At 42.7% G+C, this 17019-nt stretch overlaps 1 protein-coding gene across 8 annotated transcripts in view; it reads left to right on the top strand.

Annotated features, from left to right (window-relative positions):
• Positions 1-17019, top strand: part of COL14A1 (collagen type XIV alpha 1 chain) — a 216434-nt gene that overhangs the window by 100937 nt on the left and 98478 nt on the right. For all 8 annotated transcript variants that reach the window (XM_081504793.1, XM_081504789.1, XM_081504791.1 and 5 more), the window contains exons 24-25: positions 11222-11368; positions 15358-15414. In XM_081504793.1, coding sequence (XP_081360919.1) covers positions 11222-11368; positions 15358-15414 — 204 coding nt within the window. The remainder of the gene's footprint in view (positions 1-11221; positions 11369-15357; positions 15415-17019) is intronic.

Below are 17019 nucleotides of genomic sequence, written 5' to 3'. Positions count from 1 at the left end.
TTCCCAGACCAGGGATCAAACCCGAGTCCCCTGCACCGGCAGGTGGGTTCTTATCCACTGGACCACCAGGAAGTCCTCATGGTTATTATTATTTCTGGATAAATGATAATGGTTTCCTCACTTAAAAAAGTAGAAAGGGCTAATTTTTCAGGTCTGGATGGGACTTGTGTGTAGTTAGTAGCATACGTCCCTGGCTATGACTACATTTAAAATGCAGAAATCTCACTTTTAATCTAATCCAGGAAATGGAAAGCAGAGTTTAGTAAAGTACTGAGAGTTTAGTAGAGAGCTGGAAAGGAGCTGAAAATACGAGATAGGATATTAGAAACACAAGAAGAGACTTCTGCCAACACTGACCAAGGCTCTGTCTCCGCGGGCGTGCTAATAAGCCACCAATTCCTTGATTCCCAGCTTGTGATCCTGTAAGGGTCCCTTTCACCAGACATCAGCTAAGCATATGGGAGTGGCTTTAATCTGCAATAAACATTGAATAAGGAAAAGTCAAGACAAATCACTTGGATTTTGTGGTGGTTTTATGGGATGCTTAACCTGGAATGTAAGGTCCATGAATCAAGGCAAACTGGAAGTGGTCAAACAGGAATGGCAAGAGTGCCCATTGACATTTTAGGAATCAGTGAGCTAAAATGGACTGGAATGGGTGAATTTAACTCAGATGGCCATTACATCTACTATTGTGGGCAAGAATCCCTTGGAAGAAATGGAGTAGCCATCATAGTCAACAAAAGAGTCTGAAATGCAGTTCAGTTCAGTCGCTCAGTTGTGTCTGACTCTTTGCAACCTCATGGACTGCAGCACACCAGGCCTCCCTGTCCATCACCAACTCCTGGAATTTACATGAAATGCAGTACTTGGATGCAATCTCAAAAATGACAGAATGATTTCTGTTCGTTTCCAAGGCAAACCATTCATTATCACAGTAATCCAAGTCTATGCCCTGACCAGTAACACTGAAGAAGCTGAAGTTGAACGGTTCTATGAAGACCTACAAGACCTTCTAGAACTAACACCCAAAAAAGATGTCCTCTTCATTATTAGGTGACTGGGATGCAAAAGTAGGAAGTCAAGAGATACCTAGAGTAACAGGCAAATTTGGCATTGGAGTACAGAATGAAGCAGGGAAAAGGCTAATAGAATTTTGCCAAGAGAACACCCTGGTCATAGCAAACACCCTCTTCCAACAACACAAGAGAAGACTCTACACATGGACATCACCATATCAGTTCAGTTCAGTCACTCAGTCGTGTCCGACTCTTTGCGACCCCATGAATTGCAGCACGCCAGGCCTCCCTGTCCATCACCAACTCCCGGAGTCCACCCAAACCCATGTCCACTGAGTCAGTGATGCCATCCAACCATCTCATCCTCTGTCGTCCCCTTCTCCTCCCGCCCCCAGTCCTACCCAGCATCAGGGTCTTTTCCAATGAGTCAACTCTTCGCATGAGGTGGCCAAAGTATTGGAGTTTCAGCTTCAACATCACTCCTTCCAACTAACACCCAGGACTGATCTCCTTTAGGATGAATTGATTGGATCTCCTTGCAGTCCAAAGGACTTTCGAGTCTTCTCCAACACCACAGTTCAAAAGCATCAATTCTTCGGCACTCAGCTTTCTTCACCGTCCAACTCTCACATCCATACATGACCACTGGAAAAACCATAGCCTTGACTAGACGTACTTTTGTTGGCAAAGTAATGTCTCTGCTTTTAAATATGCTATCTACCATATGGCCAACACCAAAATCAGATTGATTATATTCTTTGCAGCCAAAGATGGAGAAGCTCTATACAGTCAGCAAAAACAAGACTGGGACCTGACTGGGGTTCAGATCATGAACTCCTTATTGCCAAATTCAGACTTAAATTGAAGAAAGTAGGGAAAACCACTAGACCATTCAGGTATGACCTAAATCAAATCCCTTACGATTATACAGTGGAAGTGACAAATAGATTCAAGGGTTTGATCTGATAGAGTGCCTGAAGAACTGTGGACAGAGGTTCCTGACATTGTATAGAAGGCAGGGATCAAGACCATCCCCAAGAAAAAGAAATGCAAAAGGACAAAATGGCTGTCTGAGGAGGCCTTACAAATAGCTGTGAAAAGAAGAGAAGCAAAAGGCAAAGGAGAAAAGGAAAGATATACCCATTTGAATGCAGAGTTCCAAAAAATAGCAAGGAGAGGTAAGAAAGCCTTCCTCAGTGATCAAGGCAAAGAAATAGAGGAAAACAATAGAATGGGAAAGACTAGAGACCTCTTCAAGAAAATTAGAGATACCAAAGGAACATTTCATGCAAAGATGGGCAGAATAAAGGACAGAAATGTTATGGACCTAACAGAAGCAGAAGATATTAAGAAGAAGTGGCAAGAATACACAGAACTGTACAAAAAAGATCTTCATGGCCCAGATAACCACAGTGGTGTGATCACTCACCTAGAGCCAGACATCCTGGAACGTGAAGTCAAGTGAGCCTTAGGAAGCATCACTACAAACAAAACTGGTGGAGGTGATGGAATTCCAGTTGAGCTATTTCAAGTCCTGCAAGATGATGCTGTGAAAGTGCCACACTCAATATGCCAGCGAATTTTGAAACCTCAGCAGTAGCCACAAGACTGGAAAAGGTCAGTTTTCATTCTAGTTCCAAAGAAAGGTAATGCCAAAGAATGTTCAGACTACTGCACAATTGCATTCATCTCACACACTAGCCAAGTAATTCTCCAAGCAAGGGTTCAGCAGTACCTGAACCATGAACTTCCAGATGTTCAAACTGGATTTAGAAAAGGCAGTGGAACCAGCGATCAAATTGCCAACATCCGTTGGATCATAGGAAAAGCAAGAGAATTCCAGAAAAACATGTACTTCTGCTTTATTGACTATGCCAAAGCCTTTGACTGTGTGGATCACAACAAATTGTGGAAAATTTTTCAAGAGATGGGAATACCAGACCTCTTGACCTGCCTCTTGAGGAATCTGTATGCAGGTCAAGAAGCAACAGTCAGTATGGGACATGGAACAACAGATTGGTTCCAAATAGGGAAAGGAGTTCGTCAAGGCTGTATATTGTCACCCTGCTTATTTAACTTCTATGCAGAGTACATCATGAGAAACGCTGGGCTGAAGGACACACAAGCTGGAATCAAGATTGCCAGGAGAAATATCAATTACCTCAGATATGCAGATGACACCACCTTTATGGCAGAAAGAGAAGAACTAAAGAGCCTCTGATGAAAGTGAAAGAGGAGAGTGAAAAAGTTGTCTTAAAATTCAACATTCAGAAAACTAAGATCATAGCATCCGGTCCCATCACTTCATGGCAAATAAATGGGGAAACAGTGGAAACAGTGAAAGACTTTATTTTTCTGGGCTCCAAAATCACTGCAGATGGTGACTGCAGTCATGAAATTAAAAGACGCTTACTCCTTGGAAGGAAAGTTATGACCAACCTAGACAGCATATTAAAAAGCAGAGATGTTACTTTGCCAACAAAGGTCCGTCTAGTCAAGGCTATGGTTTTTCCAGTAGTCCTGTATGGATGTCAGAGTCTGACTATAAAGAAAGCCGAGCACCGAAGAATTAATGGTTTTGAACTGTGGTGTTGGAAAAGACTTTTGAGAGTCCTTGGACTTCAAGGAGACCCATCCAGTCAATTCTAAAAGAAATCAATCCTGATTATTCATTGGAAGGACTGATGCTGAAGCTGAAACTCCAATACTTTGTCCACCTGATGTGAAGAACTGATTCCTTGGAAAAGACCCTGATGCTGGGAAAGATTGAAGGCAGGAGGAGAAGGGGATGACAGAGGATAAGATGGTTGGATGGCATCACTGACTCAGTGGACATGAGTTTGGGTAAATTCTGGGAGTTGGTGATGGACAGGGAGGCCTGGGGTGCTGCAGTCCATGAGTTCGCAAAGAGTCAGACATGACTGAGCAACTGAACTGAAGCAGAATTAGATGAAAGACATGCAACTGTTTGACAACACCTATAAAATCTTGAGGAGTTATGTTTTATATATCCTTTTAAGACTAGCTGAGAGATACTTTAATATAGCACAGTTGACATTTATCACATTTGGTGGTACTTGTTAAGCCTTAGCAAAATAGTAACTTTAAAAATCACATGTCCATATTACCCCAGAATATTTTTATCTATGATACCATTTAAGAAGTTGACAGAATGGGACAGAGGCTCCTGTAGATATTCATTAGCTTTCATTGAAGATCATATTTATACAGATTGACATAAAGATATCAAAACTGTCTTTATCAAGGGATTAGTGGAATCCATCAGTGTTTTTTTTATTATTATTAAATGCTTTTACAAATAGCATTGGGATTCTTATCAGACAGTGTGACTGATGTGTCTGATAACATTGATCTGGTCATTGAAAACCTCAGTAAGCTCTTGGTGGACCTCCCAGGTGACTCCGTTTAAAGAATCCTCCTGCGAATGCTGGAGATGCGGGAGATGTGGGCTCGATCCCCGGGTTGGAAAGATCCCTTGGAGGAGGAAATGCAAGCCCATTCCAGTATTCTTGCCTGGAGAATCCTATGGACAGAGGAGCCTGGCGGGCTACAGTCCATGTAGATGCAAAGAGTCAGACACAACTGAGCGCCTGAGCGCGCGCGTGTGCACGTGCACACACACACACACACACACACACACACACACACACACACACACACACACACACACACACACACACACACACACACACACACACACACACACACACACACAAGCTCTCGATGAAGCCAAGTGTTTTACAAGAAATACGAGTCCCAGCTTCCTTCTTACCTTCCAGTTAAATTAATTTGTATTTTGCCAGGATTATTTTCAGGCTGCCAAAAACCTCTCCAACTGAGCCTCAACAGTCTCAACTCAGCAAGAATGAACAAAAGTGTTGTTCAGTTTATTCTTCATCAGCAGTTATAGCGGAACAATTTATGAGCCCAGTTAGCCTACATCTTACTCACTCAGGTGTCCAGCTGCATATTATTAACCGACTAGACAGCAACAGATTCTAACTGATGGCCAGGGGTGGGGAGTTAATGTGGGGAATATGTTTAAATATTTTAACTTACACAATTTAGGTCAGGGAATAGTCTTTCCACTTTGGTTTTTTTTTTAATTTAATTTTTATTGTATACTGGAATACAGTTTGATTTATAACGTCATGTTTGTGTTGGGTGTATGGCCACCTGATTCAGTTATACATATGCATGTATCTATTCTTTGTATTCTTTTCCCACGTAGGGTATTACAGAGTGTTGAGCGCTATACGGTAGGTCCTTGTTGATCATCTATTGTATGTATATTACTGTGTATATGTTAACCCCCACCTTCTAATTCATCCTTTGACGTCTTTCCACTTTGCAGTGGGGAAGAATTAGGTTAACTTGCTTTGTCTCGCAGAGCGATGTGATCTCATTCTTGATTGCTGTCGAGGGACATGTGATCAGATGTCCCTCCTTCCACGGGTGCCCGAGTCCCTGGGCTCCACTCTTTCACCTCTGTAACACCTCCCGCTGGCTACACGTGCTGCCTCTGCAGAAATGTCAGTCCTTCTGCTTCAGCCAGAGGAGAAATTAGAGAGAAACGGGACCTAGTTTCTCCGCATGATAGAGAAGAGCCTTACCCCAAGCTGGCTTATTTCTGAATGCCTCTGCCAAACTCCTGGGCTTCCCAGGCGGCGCTAGTAGTGAAGAGCCCGCCTGCCCATGCGGGAGATGAAAGAGATGCAGGTTCAGTCCCTGGGCAGGAAGATCCCCTGGAGGAGGGCATGGCAACCCGCTCCAGGATCCTGGCCTGGAGAGTCCCATGGACGCAGGAGCCTGGCGGGCTGCAGTCCACAGGGTCGCACAGAGTCAGACAGGACAGAAGCGACTTGGCACGCGTGTACGCATTGCCAAACTCCCACTGTTTGACGGGTGGTCCTCTCTCTCATTCACTGTGTGTGTTTGAAATCCCCCGTGCCCGATCTCGTGCACTTTTACTCTGAGATGAAGTCAGTATGTTTGCTTCTGCTCTACCCGCGACGGCTGGTCAGTGTTGTTCTCTGGGCTTCCGTTTCTCCCAAAGGACTTCTTCTGAGGACTTTACCTGTGGTCATACCTATAAATCTCCAAGGAGTTTGTGACTAAAGCAGCAAGGCTGTATCTCAGGTGTGCTTGCTTTGTTTGTAAATGGTAAAAAACACAAATAAAAGGGACTCAAGTAGCAAGGGCACCTCTTGGCTAGCGCACTGAGAAGTCCCCCAGCATCTGCCTCAGACGCGTCGAAGCCGCGGGGTTCAGACGCTGTTGCTGAGGTGAAGGCCGCCCCCATCCGCGCTCTCTCCCCTCCACCTTCTCAGCCAGACTGAGAGCTGGCCCCGGTCAAGTCCAGAGTACATCCTCCTAGCTTCAGCTTCATAGTCTCAGTTAGAAGAAAGCTCCTCTTTCTCAGTAATTCCCACAAAAGTCCAGGAACTTCAGTCCTGTTGGCCTGGTTTGGGGTCACATCCCCCGGAATCTGTCGCTGAGTTCACGGGCGTGGAATACAGAGAGTGAGACTGGCTCCTCCCCAGCTTGTGTCTGAGGAGAGGTGGGTATTCTTACTCAGTCCTTCCCAAGTCAGAAGACCACGTGGGGAGGGACGGGTTCAACGAAAGAAAGATTAGAAGTAAGACAGGCAAAAACAACAGCTGTCCTCCACTCGTGTAAATATTATGACAGTTTTCTCATAGCCAAGAAGAAAAAAAAAAAAGAAAGATTACCAGAAGGATCACGTCCTCTCAAGAGAGAGTGAAATCCAATCTGTTTTTGAGTCAGGCATTGACTTTCCAAATTAAATTGTAGGCTTTTGGTGGTTAATTGTAGGACAGACCAGAGCTTCAGAGGCTTTGGGTTGGTTTTGAGTACCTCGGAGCCCCGTGAGAGCCTCTGTTAGTTCTACAGACGCTGCAGAGAACTGCGTCTCTGTCCAGCTGTTTTTGAATCCATGCGGCACCTGAGGTTGGATGTATGCACCTCACACTGCATTCCCTCCCTAATCCCAGTAACTTGGTTAATTTCTTTTTAGCCTGATTTTTTTTTTAAGTTTCAAAGGTGGTCACCTTGTCTTCTATCTTTAGGTACTGAAATGTCTAGTTTTCTGTGTCATCTATTAACCAGAGTAGAGAATTGCAGCAAAGTGGAGAGCCTGCCTTATTAGGGACCAGATCCCAAAACAAAAGGTCACACGAAACGAAGCCTATTGCCAAGATTCAACTTTTTGAAGCACTGATACTATGTTTGGGGGTCACAGGATTTGAAAGACCCGGAGAGTGGAAAGTGTATATCATTAAATTCCAACTGAGTTTACGGGATCTTGGACCTTCTTTGCTTGTAGATCTCAGTAACCACTCCTGAGACATTTGGGTGTCAAGCTGGTGGCATGACGGTCACCCAAAGAATGTATTTAGCATGACTTCATGAGAATGAATGCTCAGAGACAGAATTTCCCCCTTGTTCCAAGAAACACATTTAACTTCTGGCTTTTGGCACAAGGGGTCAAGGAAATTAGTCATCATTTGATCAGTTTAAATGCTTTTCCTTAAGGCAAAGCCATGACTCATACATGCCAAAAGCAACGTGGATATACCCCCATTCATGCAACCCCTCTTCGTTAGCCTTGGGAGCAACCTCTGACTGTTTCCTATTAATTTTACAGTGCTTGTTCCAGTTTTCCAATGATTTGTAGGTTTTGTTTTGTTATGCAACAGTGAAACCTGTTTGTACTCGGTTGCCAAGGGTCTATAAAGTGCATAGGTATTCATGAGAAATAGAGGAAATGACAGAAAAGTGCATTTCCAGAATTAATTCCTGGAGAGTCGCACAGGTTTTTGTGAGGATAGGTAAAGATGATTCATGCATAGGATTTGGGGAATGTTTGTATTACAGGTGGCTCACAGAAGCTTGCAGGAGGCTCCACAGTGGTGAGGGTCAAAATAAAGCTGCTGTTACAGGGTTCTGAGCCCAGGAACCCAAGGCTGAGCTTGGACATCAGCCAAGTAGAAGGCAGGGTTTACTAATATTTTCTTACTCTTAAGTTCCTTTTCACAGCAATTTAAAACCTTGCAAACACTTTAAATAGTTTCAATTTCATCATTTTGTATAATATCTAATGAAGAAAACATTGAGGTAGATCTATATCATTTCAAAGAAATATATTACTAAACATTATATTATAAAGCCCACATTTGAAGCTCTATAATATTGACAATTATAAAACTAAATTTCAGATTCCATTCAACAGATGGCCTTACTTTAATTACGTTTTTTAAAAATCAGGATTTGTCCATAGATAAAGCCTTCTTGAGTAATTGCAAAGAAATAGAGGAAAACAATAGAATGGGAAAGACTAGAGATCTCTTCAAGAAAATTGGAGATACCAAGGGAACATTTCATGCAAAGATGGGCTCAATAAAGGACAGAAATGGTATGGACCTAACAGAAGCAGAAGATATTAAGAAGAGGTGGCAAGAAGACACAGAAGAACTGTACAAAAAAGATCTTCATGGCCCAGATAACCACAATGGTGTGATCACTCACCTAGAGCCAGACATCCTGGAATGCGAAGTCAAGGGGGCCTCAGAAAGCATCACTACAAACAAAGCTAGTGGAGGTGATGGAATTCCAGTTGAGCTATTTCAAGTCCTGAAAGACGATGCTGTGAAAGTGCTGCACTCAATATGCCAGCATATTTGGAAACCTCAGCAGTGGCTACAGGACTGGAAAAGGTCAGTTTTCATTCCAGTCCCAAAGAAGGGCAATGCCAAAGAATGCTCAAACTACCACACAATTGCATTCATCTCACACGCTAGCAAAGTAATGATCAAAATTCTCCAAGCCAGACTTCAACAGTACATGAACCGTAAACTTGCAGATGTTCAAGCTGGATTTAGAAAAGGCAGAGGAACCAGAGATCAAATTGCTAACATCTGTTGGATCATTGAAAAAGCAAGAGAGTTCCAGAAAAACATCTACTTCTGCTTTATTGATTACACCAAAGCCTTTGACTGTGTAGATCACAACAAACTGTGGAAAATTCTTCAAGAGATGGGAATACCAGACCACCTTACCTGCTTCCTGAGAAACCTGTATGAAGGTCAAGAAGCAACAGTTAGAACTGGTTTCAAATTGGGAAAGGAGTACGTCAAGGCTGTATATTGTTACCCTGCTTATTTAACTTATATGCAGAGTACATCATTTGAAATGCTGGGCTGGATGAAGCACAAGCTGGAACCAAGATTGCCAGAAGAAATATCAAAAACCTCAGATACCACGATGACATCACCCTTATGGCAGAAAGTGAAGAGGAACTGAAGGGCCTCTTGATGAAGGTGAAAAGACTACACTCAACATTCAGAAAATTGAGATCATGGCATCCAGTCCCATCACTTCATGGCTAATAGATGGAGAAGCAATGGAAACAGTGACAGACTATTTTCTTGGGCTCCAAAATCACTGCAGATGGCTACTGCAGCCATGAAATTAAAAGACACTTGTTCCTTGGAAGAAAGTTATGACCAACCTAGACAGCATATTAAAAAGCAGAGACATTACTTTACCAACAAAGGTCCATCTAATCAAAGCTATGGTTTTTCCAGTAGTCAGGTATGGATGTGAGAGTTGGACTATAAAGAAAGCTGAGCACTGAAGAATTGATGCTTTTGAACTGTGGTATTGGAGAAGACTCTTGAGAGTCCCTTGGACTACCAGGAGATCCAACCAGTGAATCCTAAAGGAAATCAGTCCTGAATATTCATTGGAAGGACTGATGCTAAAGCAGAAACTCCAATACTGTGGCCACCTGATGCGAAGAGCTGACTCATTTGAACAGACCCTGATGCTGGGAAAGATTGAAGGCAGGAGGAGAAGGGGACAACAGAGGATGAGATGGTTGGATGGCATCACTGACTCAGTGGATATGAGTTTGGGTAAAACTCCAGGAGTTGGTGATGGACAGGGAGGCCTGGCGTGCTGCAGTCCATGGGGTTGCAAAGAGTCGGACATGACTGACTGACTGAACTGAACTGAAATGATATGTATCATGGTTTGTTCTGACTTGTGTATTATAATAAATATATTTTTTCTCATATATGTATGTAAAATAGAGACTGAAATTTAATAGGTATTGTGCTTTCAAAATAGACCAAAATCACTGTTCAACATTTTCGTTATTTTATGCTTAAAAAAAAACTGGTGTTTTTTAGTATTTTCTGTATTTTGTTTATACTTAACCACTTAATAATAAGTATAATGGTTTTATCAGAGTAGTTTTTAACACAGTTTTTTTAAATCTTGTAAATAAAGCTATATAAAGTTTGAGAAGATGGGTGAAATATTAATGGATCAGATGAAAATGAATCTAGAGGGAAGTTTGCATGGTAGTTTTCTTAGTGGCAGCAGTAATTCTTTTTTTAAACCAATTTTCCATGTGGTTAAAAAAACAATAAGTACTCTGCTTATGAAGAAAACCCATTTGAATTTCTTCAGTAATTAAAGCCACCAGGGTAGGCAGCCATGTCCAGTAAGGTGACGGAGCGCTGAGCTATGAGGGCTCCTCATCTGATCGCCCAGCTATTGTGCTTACTAATTTCAAATGCACTCAGCAGTTCTCAAACTCTTTCATTTGAAAAATCACATGTTTAGCTTATTTTATGATATATTAGAGGGGGGCATGGCAACCCCCTCCAGTGGTCTTGCCTGGAGAATCCCATGGACGGAGGGGCCTGGGGGGCTACACTCCGTGGGGTCGCAAAGCATCGGACACGGCCTGAATGCTTAGCCCGCATGCACAGAGCCTGGTACCAAAATAAGCTCTCAATCATATTGGGAATTCTAATTTTTAAAAAATAAATATATTCACCTCCACACCTGTCCAAAAAATCAGTGAAGATGTGTGCATGTAAGTATAAACAGGAACAATTCTCTGTTTGTTAAGACCTCAACAGCCTTTTACTAGTCAGACTTTTTTCTGAACATCTGAAATACGATTTTCAATTTTTAAAGAAAAACATTAGATATATTAATTCTTTAAAAAAAGATGCAATCACTCAAACAAAGGAGTTATCTGAATAGGCCATACATACTAAGCATTTTAGAAGCAAATCATCCGTTGGTGGCCATTTTTAAAAAAATTCGTGTATGTTTTGTTGATATATGTTTTGTTTTGGTTATAGATACGCAAAAGCAAGAATCCACTTTGGGTGGTGGGACAAACAGGCACTGCTTCTATGGACTTCAGCCTGATTCGGAGTATAAAGTCAGTGTTTACACCAAGTTGCAGGAGCTGGAGGGACCCGCTGTGAGCATAACAGGAAAAACACGTGAGTCAAAGGTGTTCTCTCTTATCTCTGTGTCCGTGAACAAACCGTGTTTTGGGAACACGGTCTTGGTTCAGAAACCTTATTCCATCTAGAGAAACGTTCACCATTGTGGCCTGGAATGTCTGTGGACAGATCTCGCTCTGCGTACCCAGCCCCGGAGCTCGCTGCCTGTGGCCCGCTGATGTCGCCTGTGTGGGTTTCCCCATCCTCCGCCTGTTGTCACAGGGGACTGTGAGGCTGTAGGAAGGCAAAGCACTTGAAACAACGGCCCCTACAGTGATGCCTCCGTTAGGGACGTCTGTGGTGTGTGGCCAGTGAGATGAAGGGGAGGCCGGGGTCCTGACATGGAACCAGCGGCGCTGCGCTCCAGCCTCGAGGGTGGGGATGGAGCCAGGATGCGCCCACTGGCCGACCCGGCCTCGCCTCCCTAAGAGGCTCTGATGCTCTTTCCAGGTGGGCAGGAAATCGGACAGGGAAGGGAAAGGCAAAGTAGAAAAGGGAAGCAAGCACTTTCTACATATTCTAAAGAGCGAGGAAGGTGTCAGCTGCTCCGTATCCTGTTAATCAAAGATTCCTGACCTAGAGGCCATAAGCATTAAACTGGTTTAAATGGTACTGAATTCTGGGAGATATCTGTGTGTCCCCAGCTCAGTGTCTTGAACTTAAACTTAAAATCCCCAAGGACTGGTGTCCGAATAGGTGGCGGACGATGGGCTTTTGTGATAGCCCCTCTACCATGTTCCTGACATTTAGAAAGTTCTACCACCCACGTGTATAGGTCTTTCACCATCAACATGTAATCTTCAAACACAGAAGGCGAACGTGTAGCTAATGGAATCATCTACTTTCCAACACAAGGACTTTATTTCATAACACTGAACTAGTCAACATTGTACAACACATGGGTATTTTTGAGGTATAATTTGCATTCCATAAAATTCACCCATTTTAAGTGTACAACTCAATGATTTTTGGTACATTTCAAGAGTTGTGCAGCCATCACTGCAATTCAGTGTTAGGACATTCCCATCAACCTGGAGATCATTCAAGCTCATTCGCAGTGAGTCCTCTTTCCTACAGTCAGCTCCAGGCAGTCTACTTTCTTTTCTTATATATTTGTCTTTTCTAGACATTTCGTGTAAATGAAAGTATGTAACAGGTAGTCTTTTGTGTCTGGTATCTTTCACGTAGCGTATGTTTTTGAGGTTTATCCACGCTGGAGAATGTAGCAGTCGTTTCTTGCTTTTTATTGCTCATTAGAATTTGTTTTTTGGGTAGAGGATTATAGTTTTGAAATTATTAGGGGCCTGTTAGGGCTTGAGATTTAGAGTCTAAAAAGCTTGGTTGGGGTCCTTTTTAGCATTGTTGCCTTGGGCAGTTTAACATCTCTGAGCTGCTGTTTGCTTATCAATAAAGTTAAACACCATCTCTCTTAGCTTGGTTTGGTAAAGATCCACTGGGAAGACCCTGCTGAGAACTTTGCACCTGCATTTTATTTTATTGGAAAGTATTTTTGTTATCACTCTTACATCTTCCCTTTAAATAAAAAATCTTTAGGTTGCACCGTGCAGCCTGCAGGGCCTGAGTTCCCCACCAAGGGGTGACCTTGTGCCCCTGCAGTGGGAGCTGGGGTCTTAACTCTGGGCCATCAGGGAAGTCCCTCTTGCTGTCTTCCTGAAAGTCAGAAGCTGACGGCCATGAGGTTAGAGCTACCATCAGACATGTTTTCTCTGGGCCATTTTTTCTTTTAAGTTTTAAAGTATTCTCGAAAATTCGAAAGCTCTGACAACAACCCAGGGCGCACGTATCCTCCCGCAGCTAAACGTGTAGAAACCTAGTAAGTGCCGCGTCTTTGGCCAGTGTACACGCTCTGAAGGCTGCTATTCCTGAATGTTTAGGCAGAGTTCTTTGCTCCCATTCATTACATGCCTGACCTCTAAAAATATTTGAGTTTGGGGCCCCTGGTCTACTTCAACTTCCCTTAACCTTAACCTCACCACTGTTAACGACCAGTCCAGGATTCATTTGGAAAGCTCTGTTTGATGTAAATGTGTTCCTTCTGTGGGGGACATCTGTCATCGTAGAGCTTCTACCCACTGGCTCCAGTTCAGCCTCCCGAAGCAAATGCAGATCAAGACTGTCCCCTCTTCTGTGACAGCTTCTCCCAGACTTGAGGACAAGGACCCTCTGTGTGCCCGTAGAGAACATAAACGCTGTCGCCAGTTCATTGTGGTTCTTCTTACTGAGAGATTCTTGGGCCAGATGTTCTGACTGATCTGGCTGCCACAGGCACTCATTGATTTGGTTCTTGAATTTATTGACTGAACTTGCAATATATCTCAGCTTTTCACATTAAAGAAAATGCACAATTATAAAGACGACCAGCTGCTTCCACAGATTTTAGGCTTTAGAAACATTTTATAGTGCTTTCAAAAACGTTTTGCAATCCTAGTTTCAATACTAAAATGTCTCAAATGTTTTTAATTGTGAAAATTTTTAGTTGCCAAAAAATTGCCTTTAAAAGTTGAAAGTGATTTTCTCTATAATAATGCAACAGAAGGTACAGAGTGTGTTGTCACCTTCCTGCTTTTGTCATCCTGTTTTTCTTTTGTATTTTGGCCATGCTGTGTGGCACGTGATATGGTTCCTGACCAGAGATCAAATCTGGGCCTCTTCAGTGAAAGGGTTGAATCCTAATCACTAGGCCACCAGAGAATGCCCCCTTTTCTCATTTTTTCTCCTCCCCCCCAAACTCATTTATACCAGCTTGATCTCCTTCAAGAAATTCTGCCTGTTGTATGTAGTTATGTGTGTGTCAGATATATTACTGTATAGATATATATAGATAAACCTGTATTAATCAGTTACATAGAATTTTTTGTTTCACAAATGGGATCATACCGTTGTATTCCGCTTCATTTCGTATAACTAATCTCAAACATCTTTCTGTATCAGGAATACACAGTTACCTCGCCCCTTTAAATGTTGAATTGCTTTACTCAAATAATGTTAGTTTATTGGTTCCTGGAACTGGAAGAGATCTTAAAATTCATCTCCTCCAACCTTCCTGCCAGTGAAGGCACTCCCTTTACAACATTCACAGCAAACAGTCTGCCTGAGCTCAAATCCTTCCAGCTATTTGGTGCTTACTGTCTCCAGAGGCTAAACATCCCCCTGATTAGTTGAGAGTTTTCCCTTGTATTATACTGGGGTAAGAAAAATAATATTCTCAAGTTTTCTTTAGTATCAAATAAGCATTTTAAAAAAAGAATATGCAAAAAAATAATATTAGGATGTTTAATCCACTTAATGATGCCATGACTTCCTGATGCTTTGCCATGTGCACGGGTAGGAAAGTCACAGCTCTTACGTGACTATATTCATGGCCTTTAGCAAACTGCACTTCTGCGTTTGACACATTTCTCACTCCTCCTCACCCAGGTTAAACTCATCAGGACACGCTGCAGCCTCCCAATGTCCTGCCATTTGGTTCTCAGAACTGAAAGTTTCCCAGGCACGGTCTGACCGTGGCCGAGGGTGACTCAGGCTCTCTTGGGGACCATGTCCTGAGAATGCAGGATGAAAAGGGAGAAAGTGCTATTGAACATGGATTGATGGTCCATCCTTGGGAAGAATGGAGTTACTTCATGTGTGAAAGCAGCCAGAGACTAATCTGAAACAGGTTGTCAGGGTTCCCGCCTTAAATCAGCAATAAAACCACTCTGAAGTTGACGGTTTGATCGCACTGACTCCCGCTGGGTAAACTGAACTGTGGCAAAATGGCATTTCAAGCCTTTGGTCTGAGGTTGAGGAGATAGCTGGAACCAGTTTTCATAGACTTTGGCTGATTTAGAGTGGGCCCTACATTCACTAAGTTCTCAAAGAAGACAGCTGTCAGAATCATCGACTCCCCTGAAGGGTAAGGACTCCATGACCTCCCTCTCTTCTCAGAGGAGACGGTTAACTGATGTCCGTTCTCTCCTTTTCAGAATCGCCTCCTACTCAACCACCGACGTTCCCTCCAACCATCCCACCAGCAAAAGAAGGTAAAAACATAATTGTAATCATGATGTGATTTTAGGTTTTGGATTTCTGTTGGATTTGTTTGTTTCTTCATTTAAAAACCAAGGTATTAATAAAAGATAGTTTCTCCTTAATACAAGTGCTCATATCAGACCCTTAGGGGGTAGAGATTCACAGTGAGTAGGAAGACGTAGAGCCCTAATGTGCAGTGTAAGGAATGTGGGCAGCAGTATCGTACTGTAGTTATGTGGTGAGATAGAGGTGCTAAATGTTACCACATCAACCGAAGTACAATATATAAATGTAAATATATATTATATACAATGTAAATGATATATATACAAATATATATATAAAATGTAAATTATAAATACAAATCAAATTAATATATTGTGCATTTTAAATTTTTGCAGTGTCGTATGTCAAATATACGCAATGAAAAGCCATCTAAAAGTAGAATCTGCACACACCGAGTAGATCCTCAAACAGAATTCTTCCACAGTTGTTTCATTGACAATATCAGAATGGCACATAGTTGCCAAGGAAGAGTAGTCGTGTAGTCTGGGAGTGCAGGTTATGCCGGGTGTAAGCACGTGGCTGTGTGGGCCGCGATTCCGCAGACACGGGTCGCAGTGTCCATCCAGCTCACCGTGGAAACGCTGTGCCCAGTTGTGTTTTTCTGTCCACATCACAAGTTTGTCTTCACCTCTTACTTGAGCAGTTAGGGTAACTTTCTAAAAAACTTGCAAATGTAGTCGTGATGGTTATTTTTTTATCCCATTAATGAACATTAATTAACCCTGCTATTCATTCTCAAAGCTCTTATGCCAAGTACTTGGGAAACCATAATGATCTCTGATGGCTGCTCTCTGCTTATTTTCAGTATTGCAAGAGAAACAGGTGTTTACCCAGGTAATTACCAGCCAAGGAAATGAGTTGGTGTAGATTATACCGTAGGAGCCCAGAATTGAGAACAGTTAAGGCTGCTGCAATTTAATTACTTGTGGAGGAGGAGGAATTTGATTTACATTTTCCTGTAGTTGAATTCTAATCCCTGGGTCGGGGAGATCCCCTGGAGAAGGACCTAGCAACCCACTCCAATATTCTTTCCTGGAAAATCCTGTGGTCAGAGGAGACTGGCAGCATATAGCCCATGGGGTTACAAGAGTTGGACACGGCTTAGCGACGAAACCACCACCACCCGTAGTGTTGTGGTCGGAAAAGATGCTCGATATGATTTCAGTTTTCTTAAATTTACCAAAAAGGCTTGATGTGTGACCCAAGACGTGACCCAAGACGTGATCCTCTGAGGGACGCCCCAGACGCACCAGAAAGGGGGTGTACTCTGCTGCTTGGGGTGGAAGGTCCTGTAAATATCAGTCAAGTCTGTCTGGTCGAATGATCATTTAAGTCTGTGTTTCCTTATCGACTTTCTGTCTGGGTGATCTGCCCATTGGTGTCAGTGGAGTGTTAAAGTCCCCCATGATTACTGTGTTACTGTTGATTTCCTGTTTCATGGCTGTTAGCGTTTGCCTTATGTATTGAGGTGCTCCTATGTTGGGTGCATAGATATTTGCGATTGTTATGTCCTCGTCTTGGGTAGATTCTTTGAGCATCACATAGCGCTC

Source organism: Giraffa tippelskirchi, chromosome 6 (genome assembly GCF_054371585.1).
Source record: "Giraffa tippelskirchi isolate mGirTip1 chromosome 6, T2T-mGirTip1v1.2.pri, whole genome shotgun sequence".
In the NCBI taxonomy this organism is placed as follows: Eukaryota; Metazoa; Chordata; class Mammalia; order Artiodactyla; family Giraffidae; genus Giraffa; species Giraffa tippelskirchi.
Note: the sequence above shows the minus strand (reverse complement) of the source record. Positions and strands in the feature narration are given on the sequence as shown.